Genomic DNA, 21,117 nt, shown 5'->3' on the forward strand with positions numbered 1-21,117 from the left:
TTTGAATTTTCGAATCATACGGGCTGTTTAAATATATAAAACATTGAAATAACGAATAGCTACAATTTTATTCAACAAATGTTTCTTTTCATTTTGCTCAATTTAGAGCATAAAAAACCAAAATGGAAACGATTTTTTCCTAGTTTAGGCATTTGTTTGACATGCTTGCAAATTTATTCTGTTCAATTATATTGCTTAAAATGAATTATATATGTATGTATACATAGGTATATGTATGTGTATATGTATATGTATATGTGTACGTAATTGACTGCCGTGTCTCGATGCCACGATGCCAAAATTCAAGCATCTCATAATTAACTAACTTGAATTATTGCATTTTTGTTTTGTTTCTTTAACATATATTATTATTAACAACAACAATTTAATTTAGGGCTGTTGCTTTTTGTACATATTATACATTATGCATATGTATGTGTGTGTGCGTATGTATATGTGTGTAAGTATTTCGGCAGACATAAGTATGTATGTTTCAATAAAGCATTTCAGTTTTTGCTTCATTTTACAGTGAGTTTATATTAAGGTATTTGCGTATAAATTAATTATTATTATTAGAAACAAAAAATAATATTACATATATATATATACATAATATATACGTATATATATATATTTTGTTTGATATACAAATCAACAATAATTACATAAATTGTTGTTTGCTTTCAACATTAATTTAGCTATTTCATGTATATTTGTTAAACAATTTACACATTTTGCTTGGCGTTGTTTTTTCCACTTCTTTGTAATTCCTTCATGTTGCACGGCATTTAATAGTTTTTAATTTAGTTTTACATTTTACAGTTTGACAGCAACTGGGCCGCTCGGCTGCCAAGGCTGAGGCACAGTTTGGTTTTATGTTCTTGTGTTTATATATATAAGTATATATATATAGATATACAGTTTAATGTTGTTTGTATTATTTGTTTCAATTTTCACGTTTCGATCTTTTGAGCGCTGCAAATGTGAAAATTACAATTTTTGCAGTTTATGTAATAGGTAAGGTATATATATATATATGTGTATGTGTATGTGTGTGTGTGTGTGCCCTAGAATTGATTTCGTTTGATTTATACTTAAGCTAACAATTTGATTTGCACGTCTATACATACAGAAAAGGATAGAAATATAGTGAGTGAGAGAGAAAGAAAATAAATCATGCATACACACACACACACACACTCACACACACATACACACACAGACTGATAGAGAGAGGGAGCGCAATAGAAATACATAATCATGTGTACGAGAAAATAGGGAAAGACAAGTAATTTAAAAAAAAAACACAAGCACTTAACACCTACACGCACACACACACACGCACACACACACACACACACACAAAATGCATGTAGAAGACGGCGGCAATTTACATTTTGTTTTTGTTTCGTTTTGAATAGTTTCACATTGAGTAGAGAAGACATGTTGATCCTTGATTAACTCCGCACGCTCTACTCCTACTCCTACTTCTACTCGTACGCGTACTCCTACTCCTACTCCAGCTGCGGTTGCCGCTCTACTGCGACGCCTGCTCATCGGGCAGATCTAATATTCTTGCCACAAACTCGGATATATCCGTGTCGCGCTGTAAATGCTCCACGATAAAGCTGTGCCGCAGCAGCTGCTCGTAATTGGGTCTCGCCGTATATTCCTTTTGCAAGCACGTCGCTATAAAGTCCTCGAACTCTGCGGAGAATGTGCCGGCCGGCAGTCGTGGCGGATCCTCCTTAACAACCTAAGCAGCGAGTGGTGGAGGAGGATAGGAGGGAGGAACATTAGTATTAGCATTGGCCACACCTGGAGCAGCTGCTCCATCTGTCACTCACCTGGCGCAACTGTTCAAAGGGCGTTCGCCATTTGTGATAGGGATATTGCCCGGTGGCCATTTCGATCATGCTGATGCCCAGCGACCAGACATCGGAACGTATATCGTATTGGGCTGGATTACCTTGCGGATCAATACGTTCCGGTGCCATATATGGCTTACAACCAGCATCTATAGTCTTTGCCACAGAATCGACCAGATAGCCTGCGAAGGATAGTAGCATTATATTATCGTATATTAACTCCAATTGCTAACCGATTGGATCAAGAAACTTGTTCTATAGCCGAAAGTTTTTTTTTTTTCAATCGATTTCTTAAGCTAGACATAGGACATTTCCTCTATGGTAAGTAAGTTCTTGATCTATTAATCTTGATCCACAAATAAGTTTACTTCTCACAGTTCCATCTCCATTTGTTTCTTCAGTTTGAGAACTTTTAGCAGTTTCCAATGCTCCGCAGCTGAATTCATAATTCATTCATAATTCTATTTCCTATCCATGCGAAGCCTCTGAATTCCTATATTCATAATTCTATTCCCCATCCATCCATAGACTATTTTATATAGCTCTCAAGCTCCGATGCTCTATAATTATGAATCGTGTAGAATGAAATGAGAGGAGAGGACAGCGCTTACCTGAGATGCCAAAATCACATATTTTCACCTGGCCGCTGCGATTGATCAATATATTTGATGGCTTTACATCGCGATGGATGACCTTCAGCTGGGCATGCAGATAGTGCAGGGCGCTAACCACGCTCATCGCGATCTGAAAGAGTATGCACATATAGAGAGTGAAAGAGATGCAGATAGTAGGCAGATGGATTATGGCTTACTTTGCCGAGCACCGTCTCCTCCATGGTTAGCTGATTTTTGAAGACCTTCGGGTAGAATTTGTCCAAACTGGTGTTCATCACCTCCATGCAGATCCAGACATCGCCCTCCCGGTACATGGCCCCATAGAAGTGGACCGTATAGGGGCAATCGCTGGATCGCATCGATATATCCAGATCCATGATCAGTCGTTGCTGTTCACGGAAGTTCACTGTCATTGGGATGCGTTTAACGGCCAGCACAGTGCCCGTCTGCCTGTGTCGCATCTTCTCTACGATGCCATAGGCGCCGCGTCCTAAATCACAAATCTTCTCCAAACTATCCGCATCGATGTCGAATGTTTGTTCGTCGATTTGTATGGTCGCCCGGGAGTCCAGGTTACGTGGTGGCACACTGTTAACGGCATGTAATGTAACAGTATGTTAGCATATGTTAGCAACAGTATGTATGTTAACAGTATGTTAGCAGAAGAATGATGTGTGGTCAATGTTATGTTAATAAAGTAATTATTTTCGCGGGTGAATGTTAACAGTGTGTAATTTACATTATGTTAACAGAGTACTTATAGTAATAAGGTCAGTATGACATTTGAGGCTTATTCGTTTTGTTTTGACTATTGGCTGGAGCGAGATAGCATCATTAACATAATGGAAATGATTTCTGTGTTTGTTAGAGGGAAACAAGGAGCGTAAAACATAAAGAGCATAAAGAACTTATTTAAAGATGAATCGAGTTTTTATCAATAAGAAATAGTTCAAATATTTTGATTAGGCAGGATTAGTTGAATTTCCAGGGTATACTGAATTCGATCAAGCCTGTACAGCTGTGTGTTATTTTGTTCATAGAGCTAGTTCAATCTGCATGCACACTCTCACACACATGAAAACAAAATGCCAAAAAAAAAACATAGATTGTCTTGCGCACTCTTCGCACACATTAGCTAAACTCTGCACACACACACATATATATATATATAGAGATACGCAGAAGCATAGGCAAAAGCAAAACGAACATGTGTCATAATGTCATAACCCCCAATGCACTTACAATGCCGGTTCCGGCTCACGAGAAATGCCAATGGGTGGGAGGCGCGGACGTGGTCGTGACATTGCGCTCTGTCGTTTAGATATATGTACGTATGCGGATGTATGTGTGAGCGTGTGTATGTATATTTAGGTGGGTGTATGTGCGTGTGCGTGTGCGTCTTTGGCGGCCTGCACTTGCACTTTTTGGATTTATTCACGCGTGTTGCGCTGCACGTTTCGCCTGGTAACTGAAATTATTTGCTCCACTTTTTTGATACTTTTATTGCTGTTGCTGCTGCGGCTGCGGCTGCTACTGCTGTGTGGGTTTTTATTGGGCCGTCGACTGCGAAGGCGACGGCGACGTCGATGGAGCGGCGGCGGCTGATGCTGCTGCTGGTGGCTTTTGCTATTTTTACCACATTTGGTCAAATCGTGTTGTTGAAATGTTTGCCTGCTACGGGTACACTTGCGCGTGTTGAGGAAAAAATGCAGACCAAATGCCGCGCTCGGTGCGGCTCTGACTGTTTTCGTCGCTTAACTTTTCTTTGATATTTAGTTTTTCGTTTTCTTTTCTTTTTCACCCAGCACTCGCGTAGAACTCGTCCTCGTTGAAAACAATACAGTGGGATAATCACAGTGTTGCCAACTCAGCCGTTTCCTGTTCGTTTTTTAATCACATATGATATTCTGGTATTTTATTCGGTCGCACTAGACTGTGTGTTTGTCCTTGAAGCAAGCACGGAAAATGGATCTCTATGATTGTAGCAAACAATTATTGCCTGTCATTCTGTGTAAAACAATAAATTACATTTTTAAAAAGGCTTTCTGTCATGCAACTCAAAGTACAAGGTGAATGTGTGTAAATATTTGTTGCTACTTTACCACAAAATATGTTTAATATATCGATAGATCGATTCATCGTTGCCAGCTGGTTGTTAAAGAGATGAGTGTATTTGCGAACTATGCACATATGGCCACACTTCACACACTATCTTCTTGTTGGTGGTGGACTGTTTCACATTGTTTAATAGGATGTGCATTGCGAATTAAGCAGCAAATACAGCTAATTGTTAATGTGTAATGCAAAAGTGCAAGTGTTCGCGCGCCAGCCAACATCAATTCTAAACATACGCCGCGTGTAACGCTCTAAAGCTTAAAGCGTACGCCTACAAAAACTAACGAGCGCTGCTGCTGCATAAAAAAGAAGGAAAAGAGTGGCGAGCTATATTATTGTTGTTGTTGTTGTTGCGTTCTGCTGTGTCGTGCGTGAGTGCGTGCGTTCCTTCGTGCGTCTCTGTTGTATTTCGTGTCTGTTTTTGTTTTTTGTTTGTTGTTCGTGAAGTCTTTTTTGTTGTTGTTTTGCAACCACGGCAAGTGGAAAGTTCACGCGCACGCATACAAGTGCAAAAGCAGAAGGCACACACACGCACACTTGTGTGTGTGTGTCCATGTGTGTATGCGTGTGTAAGTTTGTGCATATGTGTGTGTCGGCAGCAGCGGCAACCATAAATACAAAACGCTGGGAAAATCGAATTTAAAACAACAACAACCGAACTAGAGAGAAGCAGCAGAAGGAGGAGGCGAAAGAATACAACAACTGTAACAATGTCCAGCACAATCGAATTCGAGACAATTGGCAGTCGGCTGCAGTCGCTGGAGGTGGCGCTGCAGGCGCAAAACGAATCACATGAACAAATCGTCTTATCAAAGCGTGTTCGGCCAACAACAATATCGACAACAACAACAAACACAGGAGCAGCAACAGCGACACCAAACAGTGCAGCGGCCATTAACGCCGCAGCGGCGGCAGCATCACAAGCTCAAACAGCAGCAGCAGCCGCCGCTAGCGCTGCCTCTGTCTCTGCCGCCAACAATGTCGCCGCCGCCTCACCAAACAGACCAGCGACAGCGCTGCCGGTGCCAACGTCGACGTCAGCGTCTCTGTCGTCTGGTATCTTTGCTGGCGGGGGCTTTGCCCCGCCCACCAGGAGTATGCGCCCAACGCCCAGTTTGCCCATACGTAAGTTTAATACATAAATACTTACATACATACACATATGCATATGCATATGCAAGTTCATGTGCTTGTGTGTGTGTGTTGATAAGAAATTGGCGTTTCGATAGATACGATAAACACTCATTTACTCATGTTTGTGTGTAATACCCTCAACAAAGGGCACACGTTATCGATCTCTGTGCTTCGATTGCATAGATAAGCGCACGCTGCGAGCAAAACAAACCAAAAACAACACGAAAACTTGTTTTTCGCCAAATGCAGCGACGCAGCGCCGCAGCAGCGTCAGCATCAACACATACACTTGTCCGCGTCGCTGCCGGCGTTGCTTGCTTTGTGTGTTGCCTTCATATATGTATGTGTGTGAGTGTGTGTTATTGTGTTTGTATCATATTCGCATTGTTTCCTATTGGAATTGTCCCTTAAACTGTATGCCTAAGGACATTTTTAAATATAAATAAATAACAATAAAAACATTTACATATTTGATAACTAAAAAAAAGCTCTAGTAAGTACGATGCACTTGGATTTTATTTCAATGTACTCATAATCATGTGCATATTTCAATTATTAAACAGTTGGTTCAATTAAATATCTCAGCTTTCAGTTTGATATCAAATTGCCATTAAGAAAATCCCAACTAGATCAGTTCGCCAGACTATTTAATGAAACGGAACAATATCAAATCCAATTGGATTTACGACTCCCATGCCTGTTCTGCACAAGTCCCAATTCCAATTAGGCTTGTGCACGCCTTGCACACGTGAGGCTCATTGCAAATTAACGGCAAATGCACTTTGCAGTTCGTTTTTATCTTTCCCGCTCACTCCACACAGATGCTCTCCTATTTAGTGCGTTTCTATTTGTGCATGATGTGTGTGTGTGAGTGTGTGTGTGTCGTCGTCGTCGTCGCTGCTGTTGCCGATTTCATTTGGCATGTTTGTTGGCATTTTTTTTTGGCATTTCCGGAGTAAATGTCTTGATACGCGCACTTCGCCGCGACGGCTGCCGCTTGCGTCGACTCTCGGTGGCATTGTTGTTTGTTTTTGTATTCGCTTTTGGTTTCGCGTTTCTTCACCCGCGCGCACACACATACACACAAACACATGCGCGTATGCCACAGTGAGACAGTGACGGCGGCTGCGGCTGCGGCTGCGACTGCGGCGAACACAGCAGAGACAGCGTGACTCGCGTGAAGATTGCGGCGAAATTTGTCTTCGTCTTGCGTATCATTGCTATTGTTATTGTTATTGTTGTTGATGTCGTTATTGTTTTTATAAATAGTAATATTTCATTTCAAGCAACTGATAAGTAATAACTATTTAACGCTTACAATAACAACAATAATTATAGTCATAATTTGAACAATAACAACGCACTCCATGCCTCTTGCTATTTGTAGTCAATGTAAAGCACAGTTGGTCAAGATTGATTTGTTTTGGATATGTGTGCATATATAATATAAGTAAATATAATGAATACTATATTCTTAAAATTGGAACTGGAATTGGTTTAGTTTCCAGCTGATTTCTTATGTAAATATAATCCAAATCTGAATATTTATAATGTGATGCTCAGTTAAATTGATTATTGTTTTGCTATGGCCACTTTTATTGACATTTGTGGCGTCCTGTTTATAAAACTATTTATAGAAATAGATAAAAATGTTTGGCCAAGCAAATTCCCACGTTTCGAAATCAGCGAAACTGATAGCGTTGGCCTTGAACAGCGAGCGATTGTGTTCGAAGTAAATGAGCTTTGTGTCAGTGTGCATATCATGCTTACACACACATGTACGCACATATGTATATTCGCTTTGTTTTTGACTAACGGTTATTGGTCAGTGTTGCCGTTTTTAGGGTGCAGCAATAAGCTAAATCAGTGCAAATCAAAACAAAGCTAAATTCATATTGAAAAAAGGCTGTTAATACAAAATGGGTAAATTTTAATGTTGAGGGAACTTTAACGGAATTTAGTTTGCGCTCTACACAAAAACTAGCCAAAAACAAGCTACAAGCGAGAAAATTTAACCTACTAAAAATAAAAGCCAAATCTAGCTGGAAAACTTTTGTCGTAGGCAATACAAACTTTAGCTATATTTAAGTTGCATTTTAATAGAACATACATAAAACTAGCCAAAAACAAGCTGAATTGTTTGTTAAAAGCTAGAATTTCATCTCCATACTGGAGACTATAGCTAGATCTAGCTGGAAAAATGTTGACAATGACAACATAAATTGTTAAATTGCAATTTTTACGAATTTATCGCAACCCTAATATGAAAACCTTTCTCACTCATCCTCTCTCTTTCTTTCTGTGCCACTCTAGCTGAATCTGGAGGATCGACGCGACGTCGCATGGTGCTGCCACTGCCCACACAGCTGCATCCTTCCGAAACGGAAACGGATAAGAAGCTGAAGATGATAATGGGCCAGACGGGCAAACTGAATATCAATGGCCATCAATATCCGACAGATATCCACGATCTGCAGCATCTGGGCGATCTGGGCAATGGAACCAGCGGCAATGTGGTCAAAATGCTGCACGTCTCCAGCAATACGATCATTGCCGTCAAACAGATGCGACGCACCGGCAATGCCGAGGAGAACAAACGCATTCTGATGGATCTGGATGTAGTGCTCAAGTCGCATGACTGCAAATATATCGTCAAGTGTCTGGGCTGTTTTGTGCGCGATCCGGATGTCTGGATCTGCATGGAACTGATGTCCATGTGCTTCGATAAGTTGCTCAAATTGACCAAGAAGCCGGTGCCGGAGCCCATTCTTGGCAAAGTCACGGTGGCGGTAAGTGCGGTTCTTAAGCCCAAACAATTGTAATAAAGTGGTGCCAAAGCAATTATGTTATACAACACAGTTTTTTATTCAGGTTAGAATAGGTAAATGCTAGTGTTGAATAACGAAATTTGTGCTTAAAGCTAATATAAATGTGTAGAGCTGTAGCTAAATAGTTAGCTATAGAGAAAGTCAAGTGTACTAAAACAGTGATGTTATACAACACTGATATTTTTATGGTTAGAATAGGTAAATAATAGTGTTGAATAATGGTGGTGCTATATTTTTAGATTAATAGACAGTTAAAAAAGCAGTAAAATAGAACAATAGTGTTGAAAAGTGTCTAAATAATTTACCCTCCACTTCTTAAATATCAAAATAATATACTAGGGTTGATAAAAATACGGAAACATATGGCTTTAGTGCAAAATAGTGTTGATAAATGACAAGCTTTATTAAATTTGGTTGTTTACAACACTAATTTATTATTTATGTGTGACTGAAAACTAGATAGTTTGAATGATAAGTAACAAAAGTGAGCTAGAATTATGTTTTCTGCAGGTCTATAATATTGCACTCGATTTTGATACTTTACAATACTGGTTTTAGTAAAGAACTTCAATTATTGACAAGCTGCAGGTGCGAATCAATTTTAGTGTTAATTGTTAAAACCAATTTATTCTGTATTAAAATTTAGTGATTTCTTCAGACAACTATTACTGTTGTACAACACTGAAAGCTTATTTTCCATCTTTCTCTGTTTCGCAGACGGTCAATGCTTTGTCCTACCTGAAGGACAAACACGGCGTCATCCATCGCGACGTGAAGCCATCGAACATTTTGATTGATGAGCGCGGCAATATAAAGCTATGCGATTTTGGGATTAGCGGACGTTTAGTGGACTCCAAGGCGAACACACGTTCCGCTGGCTGTGCAGCCTATATGGCGGTAAGTCGGGATAATACCAACATATATATATACATATATGTTTATACATGCATCGATATTGAATTACCAAAAACAAATTTCAATGTGCAGCCGGAACGCATCGATCCGAAGAAACCAAAGTACGATATACGAGCAGATGTCTGGTCATTGGGCATATCGCTAGTGGAGCTGGCAACTGCACGCTCACCATACGAGGGCTGTAATACGGACTTTGAGGTGCTGACCAAGGTGCTCGACTCGGAGCCCCCATGTTTGCCCAGCGGCGAGGGATACAATTTTAGTCAACAGTTTCGTGACTTTGTCATCAAGTGGTAAAGTGATATTGACATAGATGTATATATATGTATATATCAACTCATACTGTCTCTCTCTCTCTCTCTCTCTCTCTTGCAGCCTCACTAAGAACCATCAGGATCGACCCAAGTATCCGGAGCTGCTGGCTCAGCCGTTTATCAAGATGTATGAGCAGGCCAAGATCGATGTGCCTGGCTGGTTTCAAAATGTGATGGACTCCGCTGCTGGGAAGCGTATGCGCGCCAATGGTGATGCCACCCTAACGAGGTGAGTTCAACAAGTTCCGCTAGACGAGAGCCAACATTCTCTATATACGTACATACATACATATAAGCCAAATATTCCCGACCCAAGTCCCCGAGCCAGCAAACAAAATATGAGAACAATTTGCCCTTAGCCATTGCCTGCTGTCTGTGTGCCTGTGTGTCCGTGTGTGCGTGTGTGTGTGCGTGCGTGCGTACGTGTGTGTGCGTGGGCGTCATGAACACAACAACAACGCTTCGTTTCAATTGTTTGTTTCCGTTTCCGCTTTTGTTTCATTCCGTTACGTTGCGTTTTCTATTTTGATTTCTCTTCAGCCTAACTCTGACATCAAAAACAATTTCCTAACAGGTAGGCAAAAATAAAAAAAAGTAATAAAATAAAAAAAAAAAGCATTAATAAAACTACAACTAAAAATCGTACCTAATTCTAGGGTGTTTGCTGAAGTTTGTAAACTAAAAAAAAATCTTAAAAACAACTAAGCTTCTCTCTTAACTCCTTCCTATACATAGCAAAAACAGTTGGCATGCCTCTCCTTCGTTCCTTTTATTAATCACACACTCTTCTTAACTATTTTTTATATATTTTTTTATTCCTTCTATTTTACTACAATTTGAGCACATTTCTATTGCCTTTAATTAGCTTTTTAGCTACTTATATTATTTGAAAAAAAAATTAGTTTTCTTTATTTTTTTTGTAACACTTACATTTATGCTAAAGAGTTGCACTTGCTGCGGGCATACTGACAATCTTTCAGGTCCGTTTCATTCCGTTTCGTTTCTGGGATAAAAGACGAAAGCTCGACCGTAATGAGAGCTGCATCTGAGTCCGTTCAATTCAGTCTCATTCAAATCCAAATCGTGTTACGTTTTAGTTTGTTTCATTCCGTTTTGTTCCTAAGCTAGATGAAACATACATCGTGTCTATTTAATTCAGTTACGCATTTAAGCGAACTGTAAGCATTTGTCAGCTTAGCATTCAGTTCCGTTTCATTCCATTTCGTTCCTGAAAAAATCATGCATAACAGATGTATATGTTCTATTTCATTCCATTTCGCATTCAAGCTAAATATAGACACGCCCAGCGAGAACAGTCAAGTAGTAGTAGTGTTTCATTTCATTTCGTTCCACCCGCCAACAAAATCGAGGCTTATCCCATGGACTGTCAGTTTATATAGTGCCATGTAAATACAATATAAATATTTAGCATCGACGTACCCAATCTCTTCTAGAATACCCACACCCAGTCCCCTATACACCCCAATTAGGTATTACGTAGAAACAAGAAACAATAGAGAAACGAATAAAATTCGAATATTTTGCGTTTTATTGACTATTTAATTTGTGTGTTTCTTTTTTGATTTTCTATTTTCATCTTTTTTATTACAATTTTTTGTAGGTTACTTAATTCCTAATATATATATAGAGACATATAAATGTATATATATATATATATAGGTATATATATTTAAATATATATACCTATTATATATAGTAAATGCAAAAATAATGTCAGACAAACCGATTAAAACCAAAAGAAAAACAAAACATAAACTACTACAGCAACAACAACAACAACAACAACAAAAACAACAACCTAATTAATTATAACCGATAATGCAAGAAATCAACATTACATAGCTATATATGTATATATCTCATCGAGAGTATATATGTATATATAAATATAACATTAATTTATATACCCTTACCACGTTATATAATCCAAAAATAAATCGAAAACCATTAAACAAAACAAAACAAAAAAAATCCTCCCAAAAACATAGAAATATATCAAAAGTAATATTCAGTAAGTACGACCGAGTTTTATTATTATTATCATTATAATTATAATTGTTATTATTATTTTGTTTCATGCATGATTTCATTATTTTTCCCAATTGTTTTCTTATTTACTTGTTTTGCTCCTAGTTTATGTTAATTACTAAATTTAATTTTCATTTTGTTACTAATTAATCGATGTATTTCTATTGTTATTCCGCTGCATGTTGCTTGCCGCTTAATATTTCGTTAAATTTAAGAATAACTAAAAACAAAAATATAATGAATTCAACAAATAAAAAATATCGACTTCAAACATCAATCGAGGTAAAATTTTATTTGTTTTTGGTTTTTTTTTTCCTGAAAATTTCGTTTGGTTTTATTTTTAGACATTTTCATCTTCTGTTACGCTTCATAAATGTCTGCAACGCATTCGTTTCGTTCTGTTTCATTCCGTTTCGTTTCGTTCCAATGCCATCACACATTGCACCTACCGCTTTTGTATATATGTTTATATATATGTAAAGTACATAAACATTTGTAGTTTATATCTATGTACGGTCTATATGTATTTATCACGTTTCAGCCTTTCGCTTGTTTCATCCCATTCGTATCCATTAGGCCATTTTCGTTTGTATTCTTGGGGTGTTTTACAGCGCCATCTAGCGTCTCAAAATTTGTTGATCCATTGCATATGTAAAGCAACATTTTGGCAAATGGAGCACTTTTTGGCAATTACGATGGATTTGTGAGGAAAGGGAGGGAGATAGAGACAATTGTACGAGTATATGAAGATACAGAAAGATATTGATAACCAGCCTAAGTGATAATTAACAAAGTTGAGAAAGAGGGAATCGTAGAATCGGCGATTGAAACCTATCGATAACGATAACGATAGCAGGCGAGTAATGTCTACAAGTTTACTCAAAGTTATTATTGCTAAAAATGCAGCAGATTTCAGTAATTATATCAGAAGAACTAGGTCTATCGATATTTATCGATTTTTGTATACTAATTGTGTCTTGATATAGAAAGTATAATCGTTAGATCTTACTATATAGCGATAGCTCTAACAGGTGGTATTATCCAAGTATCGTCAAGCCAAACTATCGTTAGTTATCGATTATGTTAATTGGAAGGATTAAAGTTAATCGCTGTCAAAAGGTTTTACAGTTTTAGCAAAATCTAGATCTCCCCTCTCTCTCTCTCTCTCTTGCTTTCCTTGTTTAGTACGTTGCTCCCTTGTTCATTCATGCGCTTCACTCTCTCATTGATCTCGCTAAGCTTACATACATATATACATATATGTATATATATATATGTCATATATCCCATCTAGCATATGCCCATTAATTACACACACACACACACACACACACTCGTTAATACACACACATACACATGCCTCCTGCTTTCACTCACTCGCATTACACACAAAACTCTATCTCTCCCTCTCTCTTTCTGCCACTCTCTCTCTCTCTCTCTCTCTCTCTGTCTCTTGCTCTCTTTGTGTCTTTTTCACTCTTTCGCTGCCATGCTGGCGTACATTTTGTGTGTGTGTGTGTGTGTTTTCGTTTGATTATTTTGTGGGCAGCAATCAATAACACATTCGCATTACTTGCAGAGCAACAGCAACAGGAACAGGCACAACAACAACAGCAGCAGCAGCAGCAGCAGCAACACGCGCCAAGGAAGCTGCAACATTGTATGGAAGAACTGCAACGGCAACAGCAACAACAGCAGCAGCAGCAGCAGCAACCACGCGTAGTCCAACGCAAACACAAACGCTGAAGACAATAAAACCCACACAGATTCCAAGCTACCAGCAGCAGCAGCAACAGTTGCCGGTTACGCAGTATTTCATACAATCAGCCACACAACTACCTCAACAAACAGCAACATCAGCAACGGCGGCGTCAAACACATTGAACTACTTCAGCAGCGGCGGCAGCGGCAGCAGCAGCAGCGGCGCCAGTCCGCTGTCGCCGCCGTCAAGCGCTGCTGTCACTGTTCCGGCTGCTGGCGGGCACAATGACATTGGCAAGCTCTATCGCAAGTCGCCTTTCATGCAGCGCAAGCTGAGCAATGGCTCCCACTACAAGTACAGCGACGAGAGTCCCAAGAAGGAGTCTGTTTTCAGCAGCATAGGTATGTGCATCTGGCATCTGGCATATGACATATGGCAATTAGCTAACGCCTTTTGGTCTGTTGCAGGTCAATCGATTTTACGCAATTTAACCTCATCGCCGTTCAGCCAGAAGAAGCATCAGCCCATTGTGACAGCGACAACACCAACGGCAGCCACACCAACAGCAGCAACAGCAACAACAGCAACAACAGCAACAACGCCAACAACACTGCCGCATCACAATAAGAAAGTGAAAACGCCCACGGAACTGTTGGCCACGCCCAAATGGCGACTGCCCCACGATACCTGTGATAGTAGAATTGATAATGTCAACTTGGCGCTCAGTTCACCCACGCTGCAGCGCAAGCATCTGATAATGGAGCAATCCACAGCGACAGCGACAGGAACAGGCACAACAACAACGTTGCCAACAACATTGCAGCTCAACAATCAGCAACAACAACAGCAACAACAGCAACAGCTGCAGCAGCAGCGATTGCAGCCGGGCAATCAAAGTCCCATAGGTGAAGGGCATTTAGTATATAAGTTATACAATATATGTATATGGAAAACCTGCTTTAAAATGCGTACTACAGATTGTTGTTGTGTTGTAAAGATATATACATAGATATATGTCTATAATCTGTAAATCAGTTTAAGCAGATTCTCCATGTGTCGCAGTAAACTCAGGTTGCAGGTCTTGAAAGTAGTTCTATATTAGTTTACCTTATAGTTTATAATTCGCTAAATAATTAATTATTTATCCTGCACACATTGAAAATGGAAAATCGGGTTATAATGGATTTGTTAAAAGTGTGTAACAGACAGAAAGAGGCGTGGCAGACCTTACAAAGTGTATATAATCTTGAATAGAGCGACGAGCTGAATCTATTTAGCCCTGCCAGTCCGTTCGTCTGCCCGTTTGAACGCGTCAATCTCAAAAGATATAAGAGCTAGAGACTTGAAATGTTTTTTTTAGGTCCGTGTATACCACGCGCATATAGAGCTTTTCTTAAAAAATCGATAACTTGTGCCGTTATTTAGTTATCGATTCAAAATATGATCGAAAATCAGTAATGCATTCATATCTACTACATCTTTAAAACTGGAGACGCCTAATTTTAAATGTAGATTTATATGTACTTTATAGAATTTCAGACTTTAGATGTTAGCTCCAAACTTCACTTGTAAGCTCTATTTCTAACTATATTTGATTGTCTTGTTGCTCTTTCTTCATTGTTACTTAGATAATTTCCATGTCTAGTCATTGTCTCTAACTCAAAAACTCTCTCGCTTTTCGTATTTTCCCAGTTCCCTTTTAGTTGTTCTATTGCAATTTGAAATGCTTTTGTTTTATGTATTCTCACTCTCTCATTCTCACGCTCTCTCTCTCTCTCTCTCTGTCTATGCAGTGTTGCAGCGCTTCTACCATCAACAGAATCAGCTGCGCGAAAAAGAAGCAGCCGAGCGGCAACAGCAACAACAACAACAACAGCAGAAGCAGCAGCAATTCCAACAGCTCCCACAACATTATCAGATGCAATCGCAATCCCAACAGCTTCCACAGTCCCATCAGTCGCCGGAGTTGTATCACTTTCTGCAGTCGCCGCCGGCGCCGGCGCCGCCGCTGACGCCAACGATGCTGCGCGCTGCGCCGGCTGCAGCCGCTGCGACCAGCACCAATCCGTTTCACAGCAACTATGTGGCGCCACCGTCGTCGCACTCCACCTCTAGTCAATCCTCGACGCAGTCGACGTGCTCCCAAATAGCCAGCGCAGCGCCCGCCTCTCCCTGTGCCACAGCCGCCGGACACTTTGGTGTGGGCACTGCGGCCCAACTGCAGTATCAGCCATTGCCGCTAACGCCCACTACAGCAGCAGCAGCAGCTCCAGCAGCGGCAGCAGCTGGCGACAGCAGCAGCCAGCCCCCCAGCAGATCGCCCGAGCAGCTGCCGCCGGACTATGGCACGGCGCCAGTAGCTGGCAGCAAGCTGAGCAAATTGTATGCACGTCGCCAGCTGCTGGGACAGCAGGCGAGCAGCAATCTGGAAGCCAGAGAGCAGCAGCAGCAGCCGCCGCATCTCTACAGCACGCAAACGGATGCCGGTGAGTGGAGCAGACAGAAAGCTGCTCGCTATGTTACGCACTATTGCTATGCATCATGATCTTTGCGCTTGAATTTGTTTGAGTTTGCGTTCGCTTTGTTATTTGTATATATCATGAAATCATTGCAAATGAAACTTGTGGGTATTATGCTTAAGTGTATATATGTGTACATAATATAGTCCTTGTCGGGCCTTGTCCTTCGTCCGATCGGAATTGAAGATTTGAGTGTGGTGCATATCTAGTTCTAGCGATAACAATCGAAACAATCAGCTTAGTTGATCTATCCACGTTTGTATATCTATATGATTTCAAGAACTTGAACTTGATTGTATATACATTTAGTGTATAGCTATTTCAAATATAAAATTGTCATATCGATAGCTCACTGAACTTCGATAACAATCGAATCGATCAGCTTAGTTGATCTATCCATGTTTGTATATCTATATGATCTAGCAGACTTCAACTTGAATATACATATATTTAGTATATAGCTAGTTCAAATATAAATCTGTCATTCCGATAACTTACTGCACTTCGATAACAATCAAATTGATCCGCTTCTTTAAGCTGGTACTGATCTGCTATGTGAACTCGTAAACCACTAAATGGCTTTTCAGAGCCTCATATAGGGTGGCCAAACCAGAGTGTTACTACCTAGTAATATGATAGTTTCAGTTATCGATAACAAGTATACTTGCAAATTCAGTTATCGATAACAATTAGACTTTGCAAAATTGGCCATTTCATCATGAATTGTAGGACTTAATAGAATAGGGTATCAGCAGAGAGTCCTCATATAGGATCGACTGAGCTGATGCACTCTCAGCTGAGCAGATGTGTGTAAATGATGTGCTATAGCATACCCAAGGCTACAAATTAAGAATCTAATGATGTGCTAAGTCATACGCAAGGCTATAAATAGAGCATAGAAACATAATCAGCAGGCATATCATAAGTTCAGGCCAGATTATGCTTCACTTCCATAACTTTTGCTATATATGGTCACCCTAAAAACCATGTTTTATCAAGAACATAGTTGGCTATGTGCATGTATGTGTGTGTGTGTGTGTGTGTGTGTGCGTATATATGTATGTCAAAACAAAGTTTAGAATGTCTGACAGTTTCATGAGGAGGAGGGCAGGGTATCTGCTGGTCGTGCATAGCCGACCAGAGCACTTTTATCTATGTTTTTGTGTTTGGCTCTCAACTAATTCTTTGGCTCGCTTGTGCGCTTTTTGTTTATGCTCTTTCTCTTTGTTTACACACACACACACATGCACACATGCACACATGCACACACATGCACGCTTGCACCACACACGCACCGCACATCAATCATGAATCCATCAATCAAACAGGCTGGTTCAATACACTCGCCGGCGCCATGAAGCGACAATTTGCGACCTATGTTAAAACCCAATTGAATTCCACAGCGACGGCCCAGACGCTGGCCAATGGCAACGAACAGGAGTCGGCGCAGCCACCAGCGCCGCCAGCCTATCGCAGCCTAAGCAATAATGGCACCAACACCACCAGCGGCAGCTACAACCACAACCACAATGCGACAGCCAAAACGTATTATTATCGCACGCTGTCGGCGGCGAGCAGCAACAGCAGCAGCCACAGCCAGAGCCAGAGCCACAGCCACAACACCAGCCAGAGCACCTCGCCCACTACGGAGCCACTGACGGGCACTGCGGCGGTGGCGCATGGCATTGCTGGCGGCGGCGGCGGTGGCGCGCCGACGGCGATGGCGACGAGCGGCTTCCTGCGGCGCTATGCCAGCAGCGGCATTGTTGCCGGCAACCACAGCAGCGGCAGCAGCAGCACACCGCCCAGCCCACACTTGCTGGCCGGACTGGATAGGCGGCATCGCAGTCCGGATCCGCCGCCGCGCTACAATCGCGGCCAGTCGCCGCTGCTGCTGCGCAAAAATCTGCTCGAGCTCAGCGGACAGCCGGCGGGCTCACCGCTGCTGCAGCGACGGTGAGTATTGAAGCAATTGACTCTGGGAGTCTTCAAATTGATTAACTCACTCGCCATTTCAGCTATGTGTCGGCATCGCCGCCCTTGCCGCCGCCGCGTCGCGGATCGGAGAGTGTGCCCGGATCGCCGCAGCATTTTCGCACGCGCATCCATTATACGCCCGAGCCGCAGCGACGCATCTATCGCACCATAGATCAATGAGTAGCGCTGCAAATAATGGTCATGTGATGTTGGTATGGCTTTGATGATGTGGCCGACGAGGAGGCGGCACAGGCAGCAGCAGCAGCAGCAGCAGGAGCAGGAGCAGGAGCAGGAGGAGGAGGAGCAGCAGCAGCAGCAGCAGCAGGAGGAGCAACGGATGCTAGACCAGCGGCAACGTCTAGACGCTCGCTGGACTTTTAAGCAGCTAGCAAGAACCAACAACAACAACAACAACCAAAACAATAAGCAATAACAACAGCAGCAGCTGTGCCTAGGCAACAACCAACAACCAATAACAACAACAACAACAGCAAACGAAAGTGTTCAAAAGTCGTATATATACATATATATATTAGGCCGTAGTTACATACGGCTGGCGTCTTCTAATTGATTAATTCAAACTAGTTCACAACAACAACAACAAAATGTTTTCTTTTTCGATTGTAAATGTTGTTGTTGTTTTTTTTTTTTTTTTTTTTTTTTTCAATAGCATGCGAGTGTGTGTGAGTGTGTGTGCGTATGTATATATATGTATATGTATATAACATGTTTTGTTAGTCAAGTCAAAAACAAAAAAAAAAAAAAACAAAAAAAACTATATAACTGCAATAGAGCCATATAGCAAATATATATACATACATATATCTGTATATCGCTATATATTTATATATAAATTTTGTTCTTTCAAAAAGCAGCTTATTATATACTAAACACACTTCTATATATACACATATATACATATATATATATGTATATATGTATGCATTTGTATACAAATGCTGAGACAACAATAATAGTGCAATAGTTGAATATTTCCTGAGCCAAGTTTTTATCGATGATTTTTCTTGACCAAAACTATATAGACATTGTCATAAGAAATGAACAGTTATATCTGAACTATATTCAAAACTATATAAGTACACATAAATATACATATATATATATATACAGATATATATTGTATGTATGTTTATATGCAGTTGATTTGTATTACGTATTATTTGTTTTGTTATCAAAATAGAATTCTTTCAAATCAAGTTCCTTAGCTTACTTACCTTATGTAATGCATGCATACTATATATACATATATATATGTATATGTATATGTATATGTGCTGCAGCAAGTTTTTACCAATTGTATGAGTGCGTGTGTGTGGGTGTGTGTGCAGCTTAGCGACCTCAATGTTTTGTTCCTGTGCGTTCATAACAAAATTAACGAATAAATTATTTAATTTTAGCCCAAAAATCAAACAAAAATCAAAACTTATTCCAAATTGTATATTAATTGTTTTCTAAATAATTTCTATACAATTTGATTTAAAAAAAAAAAAAAAAAAAAAAAAAATAGTATATATATATGTATGTATATATGTAAAGTGTATGATTTTGCATTTGCTGTTTCTAATCAAAATCCAATTTAATTTCCTCTCATTTTGCTCTTTGTAAAATTAAAAAATAAAAAGGATAAACAAAAGTAAATATAACATTTTGAAGTAATAATAATAATGAAAAAGTTAAATTTATTTGTACGTTAATTTATTAAACAAAAAAAAAATAAAGAAAAACAAACAAAAGTAAAAAATAAAATAATTAAATGATGTATTTCGACTGATTTATGTGTTTAAAGTTTAAGCTTTTTGGACTATATACTTATGTATGTATATGTGTACATATATGCGCATCGGTCTGTAGGTCTAACTTTTAGTTGTATCCCCAATCCCCCCTCCCTATACATATGTATATATATAGTATATGGTATATACACATACACATACATATATATGTATATGCATCTGTATTAATTATGTAAATTATATATGAGAACGATGAGAAAGTAAATCAACAGAATCAAATGAATGTAAACTCTTATGAATACCAATAATACTATAATAACAATAATGCTAATGATAATGATAATGCTAAAAAACAATAATACGAATTGTAATAATTAAAGTATATAATTCAATTCAATAAAATGAGAACGGATCTAAAGCAAACCCTCAAAATGAAAAAAAAAAAAATCAAATATCGTTTCTTTTCTTGTTTATAGAGAGATTACAGCTCCGATTTCAAGCATTCCAGTTCGTCTTAGCTCCTGCTGTTCCAATTCCAATCGTTTCGCATAAGCAAATCATATCAAATATTTTATCCTGTAAGCACTGTTCCAAATTCAAGCGTTCCTCTTCATATACAAATCCTCGATGCCAAATAGAAAACAATTTTTTGCTTTATTTTTTCAAATCAGTTTAATTTCATATATATGTATATATAATTTATATATATATAGCACACATATACACATATATAATTACATATATAGGTTATATCAATTTCAATTTAGATTCTGGCTTATCGTGTAGACTGATAATATGCGTATGCAAATATACATATATATATATATATACATGTATATATATAGAGCATTTCTTTTGGATGTATATGTAAGCTTAAGCTTCTAAATTATACACATATGTATAGTAATTTCCCAGACAGTAATTTTGTTTTTGGTTGTAGCAAGACATGTAGCATGTGTGGCATGTAATCGTGTATATATGTATATGTATATGTATGTATGCATGTATATAATTTATATAGATAAAGTCGTCTGAGCTTTTGCAATGTTTCTTTATTTTCTGGCAATTACAACATTCACTTAGTTTTTTTTTTTTTTTTTGTAGAGTATTCGGTGTGAGCTTAAAAATCTTATTTTGTTTTTTCAGTGGTTTGGTTTATGGTTTATGAAAAAAAAAAAAAATCGTCTCGAGCATGTTCTGTTCCTATTCCAAATTCAGTTGCGGTTTCTTATTCTGTTGTCTCTTAACTTTCTTCCTATTGCTGTTCCATTCTCCATTTTGTTCCAATTTCATTCGTTTGCTAACGTCATTTCCGTACTGTTCCTATC

The 21,117-nt window shown here is 39.2% G+C and overlaps 2 protein-coding genes across 2 annotated transcripts; one reads left to right on the plus strand and one right to left on the minus strand.

Moving 5' to 3' along the window:
- Positions 1 to 1,411: 1,411 nt before the first annotated feature.
- lic (dual specificity mitogen-activated protein kinase kinase lic) lies at positions 1,412 to 4,346 on the minus strand. The gene is made up of 5 exons (XM_018109211.3): positions 3,725 to 4,346; positions 2,680 to 3,070; positions 2,480 to 2,612; positions 1,848 to 2,050; positions 1,412 to 1,756 (listed from the first exon to the last, which is right to left on the minus strand). The coding sequence occupies exons 1-5, from the start codon at positions 3,784 to 3,786 to the stop codon at positions 1,538 to 1,540; spliced, it is 1,008 nt and encodes a 335-aa protein (XP_017964700.1). The 5' UTR covers positions 3,787 to 4,346; the 3' UTR covers positions 1,412 to 1,537.
- Positions 4,347 to 4,669: 323 nt separating this feature from the next.
- Positions 4,670 to 20,207, plus strand: hep (hemipterous). Its single transcript, XM_018109204.3, has 10 exons — positions 4,670 to 5,722; positions 8,045 to 8,520; positions 9,277 to 9,456; positions 9,547 to 9,767; positions 9,850 to 10,017; positions 13,417 to 13,940; positions 14,007 to 14,444; positions 15,333 to 16,025; positions 17,387 to 18,014; positions 18,077 to 20,207. Exons 1-10 carry the CDS (start codon positions 5,308 to 5,310, stop codon positions 18,213 to 18,215), a joined length of 3,882 nt encoding a protein of 1,293 aa, XP_017964693.1. The 5' UTR covers positions 4,670 to 5,307; the 3' UTR covers positions 18,216 to 20,207.
- The last annotated feature ends 910 nt before the right edge of the window (positions 20,208 to 21,117 follow it).

The sequence above is a fragment of the Drosophila navojoa genome, chromosome X, assembly GCF_054131105.1.
Source record: "Drosophila navojoa isolate 15081-1374.11 chromosome X, UAZ_NAV_1.0, whole genome shotgun sequence".
Taxonomy (NCBI): domain Eukaryota; kingdom Metazoa; phylum Arthropoda; class Insecta; order Diptera; family Drosophilidae; genus Drosophila; species Drosophila navojoa.

What these genes read in the sequence shown, in the direction of transcription:
- lic (XM_018109211.3), bottom strand. Translation starts at nt 3,786, where the DNA reads ATGTCACGACCACGTCCGCGCCTCCCACCCATTGGCATTTCTCGTGAG. An exon ending in AGGAGACGGTGCTCGGCAAA is followed by an intron (nt 2,613 to 2,679) that starts GTAAGCCATAAT and finishes ATACTCTTTCAG; the next exon opens with ATCGCGATGAGCGTGGTTAG. An exon ending in ATGTGATTTTGGCATCTCAG is followed by an intron (nt 2,051 to 2,479) that starts GTAAGCGCTGTC and finishes TATCCTTCGCAG; the next exon opens with GCTATCTGGTCGATTCTGTG.
- hep (XM_018109204.3), top strand. Translation starts at nt 5,308, where the DNA reads ATGTCCAGCACAATCGAATTCGAGACAATTGGCAGTCGGCTGCAGTCG. An exon ending in GTCTGTTTTCAGCAGCATAG is followed by an intron (nt 13,941 to 14,006) that starts GTATGTGCATCT and finishes GGTCTGTTGCAG; the next exon opens with GTCAATCGATTTTACGCAAT. An exon ending in GGGCAATCAAAGTCCCATAG is followed by an intron (nt 14,445 to 15,332) that starts GTGAAGGGCATT and finishes CTGTCTATGCAG; the next exon opens with TGTTGCAGCGCTTCTACCAT.